Genomic DNA, 12,797 nt, shown 5'->3' on the forward strand with positions numbered 1-12,797 from the left:
TCTATTTTGGCGCCAAAAATAGCTGAGAACGTAAACAACAAAGCTCGCTCTTTCACTCAATTGCGCTCTTGAAAACCTTGTTACAGGATGTAGGTCAAACACTGCGTATGAGTGATATTGCGAAGGCAATAGAATTTCGCTTTCAGTTAGCGCACTTTCAGTTGTGCGACTCGCGTACAACGGAACGCTCAGCACGGTTAATGTGAAAAGTCCAGCGGATGGTTTTCCAAAAGCCTGCGGAGGAAATTTGCGCGCGACTTTTCCGAATCAATACAGAAACTTGTGTGCCGGGCAGCTGAAAAAAGCGTAATAAAAGAAAGGAAACATTACTACAAAGGGGCCGCACAATTGAATTTTATTTTTGGTAACCCATTGACATTGTTTGCAAAAAGGACCAGTGACTCTAAAACTGGGCAAAGGCTTAGTGGAAAATGAGACCACTGTAAATGTCCTTTGACAACTATGAACTCTTTAATTTTTTTGCCGTTCAAGTGAAGAAAGTTAAACATAAGTAAACCGTCCTAAGGTAAGCTATCAAATAAGGGCAAGCTTAAAATCATTCACAGCCATTAGCAAAATGTAAGTTTTGCTAGTTTATGGTTTTTTTTTGTGTGTAACATTAAAAATGCAAAAGTCCTAAGTGGCGACTGCCCCAAGTTCACCTGCGAAAAGGTTTGGCGCTCTTATCGCTACTCTAGAGACGCTCCCATTGGTTTCATTCAACTTGGAGCATGTAAATTACACATACGCAGCGTTGGCCAAAGGAAACTTCCACAAAAAAAAAAAAAAAACAAGTACAAAACGCAGTGTGTCAAGTGACAGAAAGAGCTGTCAGAGAAGAAGGGTTGACTTTGGTAGGCATTTGAAATATTTATGAAAGCCAGCGCGTTTCCATGAAGCCTTCAACTGTTATTATTTTGTTTTTTTTTTTTGCTGCTCCACTGTTGTTGCTGTTGTTTATCCTTTCACTTTTCGGTGGCAGGCTTTCGCACTCGACATCAAGGGTAATTAAAATGTGGACACATTAAGGCGTCTCCGGTCCTGTGGTTGTGGTTAGTCACAAACACACTGACACTCAGATATCCTTGCAGCTGGTGACGACGAGTCAGGCGAGGGAAAAAGTTTAGGATTTGCGCTTGGGTTAAGTTGTTCCCCCCAAAGTGGAACGCTTTATATGCACTGGGGAATGGAACTGGCTGAAATTCCCTCGGAATTCTCGTGCCCGTATAATTAAACAAATATTTTAATTAGACAGATAGATTAACACTCCGTGCTCAGACTAAATGTGTGATCCACATACCAGCAGGAAGTGGCTTAAAATGCAAGGATAGTTTGAAAGTTTTTACAGTGAAATTCAGGCAGGTGGTTTTAAAGATTTAAGTATTACAATTGAACAATACAATCGCACTATAAAACGTGTGAAACTCTTCGTTTTATGAGCCATGAATTCCAAATCCTTAAACGGAAGTTGTATATTCGAAACTAGTTTCCCACTGCTGGGTTTTTCTCAAACAATCCTTGACATTGTATCCTTTGAACCGACCAAGCCCCATTAATAATCGGCCGCCTTTTTGGTTGCCATTGTTTTTTTCTTTTTATTGCCGCAATCAACGATTTCCGTGCGTGTTTCTTCACTTTGGTATGGGAATCGAGGACTGTCGGCATTTCGGGCCAACAGCCAGTTCACAAAAAATAGAAACAAACTTGTGTATAATTCATAGGGCAAAAGGCATTCATTCACATCGTACTTAGTTAGATACCCATTTGCGGTCAGTCCGGCGACCGATATTAAAGCCCAATAATGGATTCGGATTACGGAGCAAAAACACAAAGTCTGAAACACGCCTCGAATGGAGAATAATTTAATGGGTTGGCGAAACTTTCATTTGCAGTCCGCCTGTTTGCCCGGCTCCCATGTCAGTTATTTTATATGTTTCCCTGAGGCCGCTTTACGTTAACATCATCTGCATATAACAACTTGGCTAAATCTCTCTTTTTGGCTAACCACACGTAGTCAAAAGGAAAAAGTTTGACATGCCTGGCGAGAAAGGAACGCTTTAAGAAGGATCCTCCCCAAAAACATTTACCTGAGCCATGATGAAATGGCTAAAACGTGTTCGCCCGAGTTCCACACGAGTGATTAGAATGTTTACTCGAAATTCATGGAAAAAGCACTGCATAAAATTCAACAATGTTGAAGCAAGTTTAAATTGCTTGTTTTCTGATTGAATTGCCAGCTGTGGAGCCTTGAATCAGCATTGGCTGTAATTCGATTCTGACCTCCTTTAATGTTTCCCTTAAATGTATCTAAGAGATTTGTACTGCAATCAATGCTGCTTCCGTTGCACTTATAAAAATCAGAGTTAATTTATGAAAAAATAATTCATGAGCATATCATATAATTAAATACTGTTTAATGTGATATACCCAAATAATCTTGATCATACAATAAATTTCTGTAAAAAAAAACACAAATGTTTATATAATATTTTCACTGTGTCTCAGTGTCTGCTTGACCTGCTGCACACCATCAACGTTACCTTCAGTGGACCAGGTCTCCCAGGTTTCCATCGTTTTGCTCGACTGGCGTCGCTCCATAAATCAAAGTCGATGTGACGCAATTTTCTTGCAAATTCAAAACAGTACAAAAAGTAGAATATTCCCAATTGTTTACATTGTTCGTTCAATAAAGTCAAGGCGTCGACATCGTGCGACCTCGATTATCGCCCGGGAATTGTCTCAGTTTAGTTTTGAATTAAGTTTTATGGCACGTTGGCGGTGCGAAAGTTTTACGGCCAGCCACCCCCCCCCCCCGCCGTCACGCCCCCATTCCCGAAAAGTAGGTTCAAAGTTGAAAAACCTCGAAGGAACTCACATGAGTTAGAGGCAAATCAGAGAAGGTCGAATAAAATATTTAGGGGCAATTAAATGGCAGCCACATGTTGGTGTGTGTGTGTTATGTTACTTCATTTAAAAGGATACAGGATGAGAGTGTGTGTGTATATTCTCGAAATTTCCCTCAGGCTTCATTGTGTCATTAATCGGGAATATGAGAATACGTATGTTTGTTTCACCGGAAAGGAGCAACTAACATCCGCTTGATTACCAAATACACAGAGGATAAATCGGACAACTAAATAAAAACCAATCAAATAATAATAAAGTTAAAACATTTGCTTGAATATTATGTGATTATCACATATAAAATAATGTTGTGCACAAAACATCAATAGGATATTTTTAGATCCTTTAAATCATATAATGCGACCCTGGGCTATTTTAATCGCAGGAAATTTGCGGAATTTCGCTTATATATTTTCTTAGTGTGTGCGGACGCAGGGATTCACATCCGACATCCGCTGACTCCATTTGCCTGCCAGCTGCCATTGTCCTTCGGCGGAGTTCTTCTGCTCTCCTGCATGTCCTGCAGCCAGACAATGTGTGCAACGGTGTGCGTGCATGGGTGGCTATGGACAAGTGTGGGTGTTGAGTGTTGAAGGCCATGTTCAAGTACGCTCTACCTACCGGACACACTTTGTTTGCTTTTGATTTTGCGCTTTTTTCGTGCGGCAGCACCAACTCAATTCGCTCACGCCCATTGTTTAACTTTCGATTTCACATCGATGCATTAAAAATGCATATGGCATGATTATTACACATACGCCATGTGTTACGCAGCCATTTGATATTTATGAAAAACAGAGCGGAATCGAGCAACAAGGCGGCAAGCAAACAAACCAAAAAAAAAACCAAAAAAAATGCCGCTTAATCCTTATTCATGGCTGCTCACTTAACCGGGTTTATTACGCCCGTGTGCGTCATCCGGCAGTGGCTCTCAAACTGTTTTGCTAATTACCCAACAACACAGCGTAGATTTTATCTCATTTACAAGTGAGTCGGGCAGCAAAAAAAATTAGCAGGCGACTAACAACAACAATTACCACTTGACCCAGGACGAAGGACAATCAATTCGATTACACTGGTCAACCAATGAGTGGAAAACCGATCATCAAACACAAATGATTACATAAAATTACGTAGGTAATACCTATTTTAGTAAATATGAACATTGGCATGCAAATCATATTACTTTCTATAATTTGTATACCTAAAATTTAAACATTTTCTAACATAAATCATAATGAATCCTTGCACTTCTTGCCAATCGAATTACGCATGCATGCAGCTTAAGTTTTCTCTGATTGCGGCTGTACAGAAGCACTAAGCTCTTCATTAATATTCAGATTAATAGTCGCACAAAGAGGTCCTTTTGTGTGCGCAACCTTGCTGTACAGTGCCTCCGTCCAGGACACAGCGAATGGGAAACCATGGCGCCAAGGATCCCGCAGTGCTGCTGGTGCTTCTGTTGGCTGCTGCGGCAATGTAGCTTCCACTCAAATAGGCGAGCTTTGACTCAAAGTCGAGAGATTCTTCTAGTGGCTGGGGCTACGAGAATTGAATTCAATTCAATTTAGTTCCGAAACGCCGCTCACAATGAAAAGACGCTGAATTCGCTCCGTTTATTACAGCATTTCGAAAATTAAATATACTGAAGTGAAGTAATCAGGTCTATTACGAATTCGTTCCGTTCTCTCGGTGCGTATAATCAGTTTATTTCCCGTTTTTCTACAATGTGTAATCGAAATTCGTTTTTTTTTTTTTTTAAAACTCATTTGTTTACTGCAAAATATAGAACTTGATAAAAATATACAAAAAAAAAAAACATTCGCGGCGTCCTCAGCTATATATTCGCCCCTCAATATATATATGTATAAATACGTATTTAGTTGGCTTTCCGTTCGGTGTGGTTTTTGTGTGTGTAAATATTTAATGAAAGGAATTTTAGCTCCGACCAGCTATCTAAATATGTACAAAGAAATGCATAATTTTTCAATTAATTGCAAAGGCTAAAAATGTTCTATTCGAAGTGTTTACGTTATGAAAACCAGTACAGAAATGCAGAAAGAGAAAGATTTCTATTTATAGAAAAGCCAAAATCGGAAACTTTTGATATGAAATATGATTAAATGCAAGCGTACAGGGTTTAAAAACCCACAAACTCGACTTGAATCTATTTTAATTTATGCATAAAACCATCTTGATGGCTGCACATTTAATTGATAACGAAATCTTTATTTCAGATGCACACAAAGTTTTTCCAAACCGAAAAATCATAAAAAACAAACACAACACCAAGTGAGAGCAGAACCCAAACGATGAGGTGATGCCACAATTAATTTATTTATTTATCATTTATTTAAGCACATTTACACGACACAAGCGACATACTCACTCGCTACTCACTCAAGTATTCCAAACATTCACAAGCCACGACTACGTCATCGCCAAGAAACCTGAAGAGCAACCAAAAAAATAACAAAAACTGAGTTTGAGCAAAACAAAAAAATAAAAATAAAAAAAACAATAAAACCGTGTTCGGTTCAAGTTCTTGGCAATGGGAAGTAGTCTCCCCATCATCATTTTCGAAGGCAGACAAGCTTTGGCAGCCAGTCTAGAATTAAGTCCCTCTCTCGTATTCGGTTTTCGGGTTTCACTCTTCGCTCTACATATATTTACCTCATTGGGATGCCCCATTTTGGGGGGCAGAAGGCTGCCTGGTGGCTGGCTATTCAACAGGTGCCCATCAGCTCAGAACGAGATGTAACAATTCCCCAGCAGTTAAAGTTGAATTAGCAAAGCTCGTAACCGGAGAGGGTGTCCCTCTCTCCCCTTTTCGGAGCAGGAAAATCCTACCTCCCCATTTGGTCACTCCAAGAATCGGGCTTAGTGAACATTTTCTGGGCGCCTTTGTTGTTAGCAGCTAACAAAGCGTTGAAAAGCGTGAAATGCTGAAATGCTGAAATGCTGAGGTTGTAAATCTCTTGAAAAGTTTGGTTTTGTACGATTACTCAAGTCAAGGTTGCACATGAAAATTGTATGACCTGCAAAAAGAAAATTACGGCTATATTATAATGAGTCCCCAAAGCTAACGCATGAAAAAGAATGAAAGGTAAACAATGAGATATATTCTGGGAAATTTGAATAAAGTCAACAGCTGCTGCTAAGCGTTGAATAATTAAGGCAGACGCGAAAATAAAAGAAAAGTTTGGGTGGAAAACGTGAAACAAACAGTCGGAAAACTGTGGAAAGTTCAGGAGAGAGAGAATATAATATCAAGAGTTATTTACTTATTTACAAAGAAACTATTAAATGCTTTCAAATTAATTTCGCTTAAAAAATGGGACAAATATAGAGCTTACCATAAAAAAAACGAAAGGAAATAAGTTTTCTTTTTCAAAGTTTAAATGGGTAACTCAATACCTTTATACCTTTTCCTTTGTGATAAGCAAACTTGCCAACAAAGTTGGTCTTCCCTCGTCCGAAATGAAAGCTATTTTGTGTATCCCACTCAACAGGTAACGCGGTGGGTGGTTGAGCACCATCAGAAAAGTCGTAAAACTGTGTCAATTTACCCCACCCACATGGCGTATGAGCAATGCGAGAGTGTATTGAAGAAGTGAAAAATTAAGCTAAGTAAACAAACGAAGTGTTCATAAACGTTTTGTATACTATAATTATGAATCGTGGATAGTCGGTGAGGCATTTCAAGATCACATTTCTAGCTAATAGCACAATATAGTATGACATCATCGCAATCATGAGCATTGAGTTCGATGCCGGCATCTTAGCCGGCAAACGCTAATGAGTCAGCTGCCCAGAGAGCTTTAGTATCGGAAATATCTGGACAAGATGCTCATGGAATGTGTACATTTGAATTCTTGCAGCGATAACAGTCCATCGGTGCCCTTGGCGGAGTTCACCATCCCACCCGATCCCACGGAGACCGAACCTTTTGTGCCACTGGTGGAGGTTAAAAAAATGAACGAATCCCCAGTGGTAACGCCGACCACGCCCACCGGCAATGGTACACCGCCCACGCAGACGACAAATGGAAACTCAATTGTGGCCACAAAATCCGTAAGCGATGATAACAGCATTTTCTCCGTGTTCTACACGCTGGGCAAGAAGGTGGCCATTGTGGGATCCATTTATCTGGTGGGTTACATGGGCTGGTCGGTGGCCTGGTTGATAGCGCCGGTCATCCTCTCGGTGGCACGCGACCAGTTGGCCAAGACGTCGGAGAAGAAGCGCGACATTGCCAAGGCCTCGGCTTTGGCGTCCGAGAAGGACGTAATCCTGGCCAGAATCGACGAGCTGCCCGCGTGGGTCTACTTTCCCGATGTGGAGCGCTGCGAGTGGTTGAATAAGGTGAGTGGGATTTGGTTTCAGTTACCATATGAATGAATCCTATCTGTTATCCTTTTGCCAGATCTTGAAACAAGTGTGGCCCAATGCCAATCACTTTGCACGCACCTTGGTAAAGGAAACCATCGAACCCAATGTGGCTTTAGCTCTGGCCAACTACAAGATGCATGGCTTTCGGTTCGATCGCATTATTCTGGGCACCATTCCACCGCGGATCGGCGGTGTGAAGATCTACGATAAGAACGTGGATCGCAACGAGATCATTATGGATCTGGATCTGTTTTATGCCAGCGATTGCGACATCAATTTCTATTTGGGTGGTATGAAGGGTGGCATCAAGGATTTTCAGATCCATGGCTGGGTGCGAGTGGTGATGAAGCCACTGATCCGATCGATGCCACTGGTGGGCGGTCTGCAGATCTTCTTCCTGAACAATCCGAATATCGATTTCAATTTGGTGGGTGTGATTGATTTTATGGACATGCCGGGTCTGAGTGACTTGCTGCGTAGGATCATCGTGGAGCAGATTGGCAATGTGATGGTGTTGCCAAACAAACTGCCCATTTCACTCAGCGAAGAGGTTTCGGCGGTGGCCCTCAAGATGCCCGAACCAGAGGTGGGTCCACAATGACTATTAATATCAATCTTTTTTTTATATATGGATGGCAATTTTCAGGGCATCCTGCGCATTCACGTGGTCGAGGCCAAGGATCTGATGAAGAAGGACATCAGTGTGCTGGGCAAAGGCAAGTCGGATCCCTATGCCATCATCAATGTGGGCGCCCAGGAGTTCAAGACCCAGATCATTGATAACAATGTGAATCCCAAGTGGGACTATTGGTGTGAGGTACGTATTCCTTGGCTGATTCCTGCGGGGATTCCCCGCCGTGGGATCCCCTGCGCTTCTTGCCTTGCTTTTTGTAGTCTGCCGATGTTGTCGATTGATTGCTGCATGAAACAATCCAACACAAAAAAAAACCACCGATTTATTGCATAATAGTTCGTTGTTTTGCCCTTGTGTTATTTTCCATTTTGATTTTTCATTCCTTTATCATCACTCGATTACTTTGTTTGGCGCCTGAACGCAGGCTACTGTTTTTATTGAAATGGGTCAATTTGTCGAGATTCAATTGAAGGACTCGGACGATTCCAAGAAAGACGAGAACCTGGGCAGGTAAGCAATATTATCATTTCACTTTTTGTTGAGTTAACACAACACCACCAACACACTCCACCCCAAAAATCCTTCTTGAAAATCCCCAGTGAGTAATCCTTGTTGAGAGCTCGTTTTTGCATGAAGTGACTGAGAAGTGACTGACTATATATCCTTGAGTTTCGTTTCGTTCCGTTTCGCTTTGCTCTATGGATTTGCCTACTTTCTCTGCCACCGCAGGAAACACACTCACACACTTTCGTTTTTCTAGGCGTGTATTTTTACCACCATTGGTCACTATATTGGGTTTTCTTTGTGGGACTATGATCAGACTATGCCAGGTGTACAGAGCGATGATGTATTGGGCAGGTTGTATTGCCGCATGAAACTGCATTTGTTTGTTCTATCTTCGTTTTTTTTTTTGTATCTCTTGATTTTCATTTATCTTCTGAATACGTTTACTAACAAGCACAAAAAAAAATAAAAAAAAAACGTACACAGCGAAGTGATGAGAAATTGGCCAATTGAAGTGGTTTTCGTGACCCCAATAGTTTGATTAAACAAATAGCATTTGAATTGTGTTTACTTATTGTTTCACATAACCTAATGTTTGAATTATGTTAACAATCATCAATTAGTTTGATTGGTATTTTAGTATCATTTAAACTGTAGTTACCATTTGAGTTTATTATACTATGCTGAAGTAAATTTGATTAATAAGAAAATCTCAACACTTTCGCCATGCCGACCTAACATGACTCGATTCAAAACTAATCTGCATGCCCTTTTGACACATGTTTTTGAATCACAAGCAAAAGCTGGAGCACTTTGTACCACAGACACACAATGAATGAAACCAGAATCACCGGCATGCCAATGACAAATATTTTGTACAAGTAGTTAGATTCGATCCTGTAAATAATCCACCCACATTTGGACCGTAGTTTGTGTAGACTTTGCGCTGGAACTAACCAATAATAATGCGAAAAATGTCTTTTAACTTGCTTTTGATTCGAACGATGAATGGAGCAGGCTGTGGTCGAGGTCTCGCAGCATGCCATACTCGTGCTCAGACTTTTTGACTGGGACCGTACTAGTGATGACGAGTCGCTCGGCAGGTTAGGCAACCATCTATTTGATTGATTGATCGATTAATTGATTGAACACCAACGAACTCATCCACAAGAACATACAAGAAAAACGGACACACACTTGCCCCAATAACTTAACCCAACAAGAACTCAGAACGAGATGCCCTCAAATAGCTTGAATTTCAAGGGAACCCGTTGAGAAGTTGTCATTTTCTTGTTCTTGTTATTTTCTTTTTTTTTTTCTTTTGATTTAAAATCATATTTGCCGTGAACTAATTTAACTTTTTAACTACCCAAAATAGAGCCAGCATCGATATTGCCAGCGTGATCAAGAAAGGCGTTGTGGATAGTGTAAGTAATTAGAACTCTCGCATTTACACGTATGAAAATAATATGTTTCATAATATATAGTGGCTCACCTTGGAAGATGCCAAGCATGGACTTCTGCATGTCCGCCTGCAATGGTACAAACTCACTGCCGATCCCAATGATCTGCAACAGATTTTGCTGGAAACGCAACTCCTACGCGTGACCAGCATGAGTTCGGCGGTACTCAGTGTATTCATCGATTCAGCCAGGCATTTGAAGGTGGGCTTGATTGGAAATGAATTAATAAATAAATCAATTAAATGAAATATCCACTTCTAGCAAGCTCGATCCAGCTCCAAACCCGATCCCTATCTGGTGTGCAGCGTGAACAAGCAAAAACAGCAGACTGCCATGATAATGCGAGATGATTCTCCCGTTTGGGAGCAGGGCTTCACCTTCCTGGTCAGCAATCCCGACAACGAGAGTCTGAACATCAAGATCTACGACCAGAAGACAGGAAACGACATTGGCCAATATACCTATACACTCAGCACGCTGCTGAAGCAATTCAATATGGAGGTTATACAGCAGCCATTCCAACTCCAGAAGTCTGGACCGGAATCGAAGCTCTATATGTCGCTATCGCTGCGCATTTTGAAGCCCGGCGAGATTGACAAGGATTCGGATGCCTTGGAGCAAGTGGCAGCGCTCACGCGCAGCAGTTCCGTGAAAACACCAGATGTTGCTGCAGTTTCTCCTCCAGCATTTAAGGTGAGTTCAGTTTTCCACAACTCAACGATAAACTTGCAGAATTACGTAGAATGTGACTATAGAGAATCTCATAAAAAGTTACAAAGATAGGTCCTTTCAGAACCATACAGAAACTAACTACGACCACATCCTCTATAAGAATTAGTTTTTGCTCGAATATTTTCAACGTCCTCGATAGTATAGTGGTTAGTATCCCCGCCTGTCACGCGGGAGACCGGGGTTCAATTCCCCGTCGGGGAGAATCTGTGATTCTTTTTTTTTTTCTTTTACTTTGTTATATAAACAATTTTTGTTTTAATTGAATCTAATTTGCCATTGCTTTTAGGAATCTCAGGCATCCAGCAAGCGTTTGTCCGCCGAATCGCCCATCAGTGAAGAAGATCCTGTGGCGGCTACGAAAATCTCCCCGGCCATGTCGGCCTCCACCTCCAGCGAAAAACCCATCAGCGAGCTGGCCACCTCTGTGCTGACCCACCGCTTTCCAGACTCCACCTCCTCACCCGGCGAACATGGCCTTGGACGAATGCAGTTGTCGATCCGCTACAGCGCCCAGCGTCAAAAACTAGACGTGACCATACACAAAATCCAGAAGATACCACTTCGCGATCCCAGCAATATCCCCGATCCGTATGTTAAGCTGTATCTGTTGCCTGGACGCACCAAGGAGTCGAAACGCAAGACGAGCGTGATCAAGGACAACTGCAACCCCGTCTACGATGCATCCTTTGAGTACCTGATTTCCATTGCCGAACTCAGGCAGACGGAACTGGAGGTGACGGTGTGCACCCAAAAGGGATTCCTATCCGGCGGTAGTCCCATCATTGGCATGGTAGGTACCCGAAAGCAACCCCTTAGTTACAGACACAGCGCGTACGTCCTTCGCATCCTTATGATTCCCAAGTACATATTCTGCAAGAGTACAGTATATATAGGAAAGATATCCGGGTGAACTTCGTTCTTGCTTCGGCAGAACATATACTAAAATTGGAACGATACAGAGAAGATTAGCATGGCCCCTGCGCAAGGATGACACGCAAAATCGTGAAGCGTTCCACATTTTTTTGTCACATCTACAATCGTTTTATATGTTCTCTTCTTTCAGCTGAAAATTCCTCTGGATGATGCCGAGATAACCACACAAACTGGCTTGAATTCTTGGTTCGACTTGCAGCCTGAAATACGGCACGAGTAGGAAAAGCCGAGTCAAATGCCGAATGCAGAGTCTCATTACAGCACAATCAACTCAAGAAAAACTCGACACTTTTTTACCATTTGCACTTAAATCCTTTTTTATTCGTTATGTATACTTTTTTTGGTCCCTAACCAAAACAAAACCAAACTCTCTTAGTCGTGCCTCTATATTTAAAACTATCAATTTATTATAGTCAATAAATCGAACTGTGTTTTCAACAAACGAACAATAGGACACTTTGATTCTAAAGGAAATTTTGAAAATCTTAAGCAGAGGGTTCTTAAGACCATTTGCCAATTCTTATAATTCTCAACTGCTCTTTCCTGATGTTGATCATTTATATAGGTATGTTTTCCTCAATACTTCGTTCTTGCTTCGGCAGAACATATACTAAAATTGGAACGATACAGAGAAGATTAGCATGGCCCCTGCGCAAGGATGACACGCAAAATCGTGAAGCGTTCCACATTTTTTTGCTCACCTGTGATTGCTCCTACTCAAATACAAAAACATCAAATTTTCTGTCAATAAAGCATATTTATTTATATTTATTTTACAGGAAAGAATTCCTTTTAAAGTGTATTTTAACCTATAATGAAAAACGATTAAAAAAAATACATAAAATAATTCGAAAATTTTTGAATAGCCCAGGTTGATAAAAATTCATTTCATACGTTTTATAACTTATGCCCCTAAGTATTTTTTGACCATAGTGTTTCAATTCTACATTAATTTTACAGAGTAGAATGAAACGCCACCTACTCAGCCAAGAGGCGAAAAGGTTAGCTCGCCAAGCAGAGAGGGCGCCAGTGCTCACTACTTTTTATAATTCTCAACTTCTTTTTCCAGACTCAGTTCGTATATATAGACCTATTTTCAATTTAACGTCGTTCTTGCTTCGGCAGAACATATACTAAAATTGGAACGATACAGAGAAGATTAGCATGGCCCCTGCGCAAGGATGACACGCAAAATCGTGAAGCGTTCCACATTTTTTTGCCTACCTGGAGCCTGA

At 41.2% G+C, this 12,797-nt stretch overlaps 1 protein-coding gene and 4 non-coding genes across 8 annotated transcripts; all 5 read left to right on the forward strand.

Moving 5' to 3' along the window:
- The first annotated feature begins 175 nt into the window (after positions 1–175).
- Positions 176–12,006, forward strand: Esyt2 (Extended synaptotagmin-like protein 2). Of its 4 annotated transcripts, none has more exons than NM_170653.3 (11): positions 4,471–4,596; positions 5,142–5,221; positions 6,786–7,269; positions 7,331–7,882; positions 7,943–8,113; positions 8,355–8,440; positions 9,813–9,861; positions 9,922–10,098; positions 10,159–10,590; positions 10,916–11,419; positions 11,693–12,006. In NM_170653.3, exons 2-11 carry the CDS (start codon positions 5,217–5,219, stop codon positions 11,780–11,782), a joined length of 2,550 nt encoding a protein of 849 aa, NP_733011.2. In that variant the 5' UTR covers positions 4,471–4,596; positions 5,142–5,216; the 3' UTR covers positions 11,783–12,006. The 4 variants fall into 4 exon arrangements, with proteins under 4 accessions (NP_733010.1, NP_733011.2, NP_001247287.1 ...); NM_001260358.2 differs by lacking the exon at positions 8,355–8,440 and adding an exon at positions 8,691–8,788; NM_001275992.1 differs by lacking the exon at positions 8,355–8,440 and adding an exon at positions 9,452–9,537 and having other exon boundaries at positions 4,474–4,596; positions 10,925–11,419.
- tRNA:Asp-GTC-1-11 (transfer RNA:Aspartic acid-GTC 1-11) lies at positions 10,759–10,830 on the forward strand. Its single transcript has one exon. It is a non-coding gene; the product is annotated as a tRNA-Asp (tRNA).
- Positions 11,545–11,651, forward strand: snRNA:U6:96Aa (small nuclear RNA U6 at 96A a). The gene has a single exon (NR_002081.1). It is a non-coding gene; the product is annotated as a small nuclear RNA U6 at 96A a (small nuclear RNA).
- Positions 12,007–12,148: 142 nt separating the features above from the next.
- snRNA:U6:96Ab (small nuclear RNA U6 at 96A b) lies at positions 12,149–12,255 on the forward strand. The gene has a single exon (NR_002082.1). It is a non-coding gene; the product is annotated as a small nuclear RNA U6 at 96A b (small nuclear RNA).
- A 416-nt stretch (positions 12,256–12,671) lies between these two features.
- Positions 12,672–12,778, forward strand: snRNA:U6:96Ac (small nuclear RNA U6 at 96A c). The gene has a single exon (NR_002083.1). It is a non-coding gene; the product is annotated as a small nuclear RNA U6 at 96A c (small nuclear RNA).
- The last annotated feature ends 19 nt before the right edge of the window (positions 12,779–12,797 follow it).

Source organism: Drosophila melanogaster, chromosome 3R (assembly GCF_000001215.4).
Source record: "Drosophila melanogaster chromosome 3R".
In the NCBI taxonomy this organism is placed as follows: domain Eukaryota; kingdom Metazoa; phylum Arthropoda; class Insecta; order Diptera; family Drosophilidae; genus Drosophila; species Drosophila melanogaster.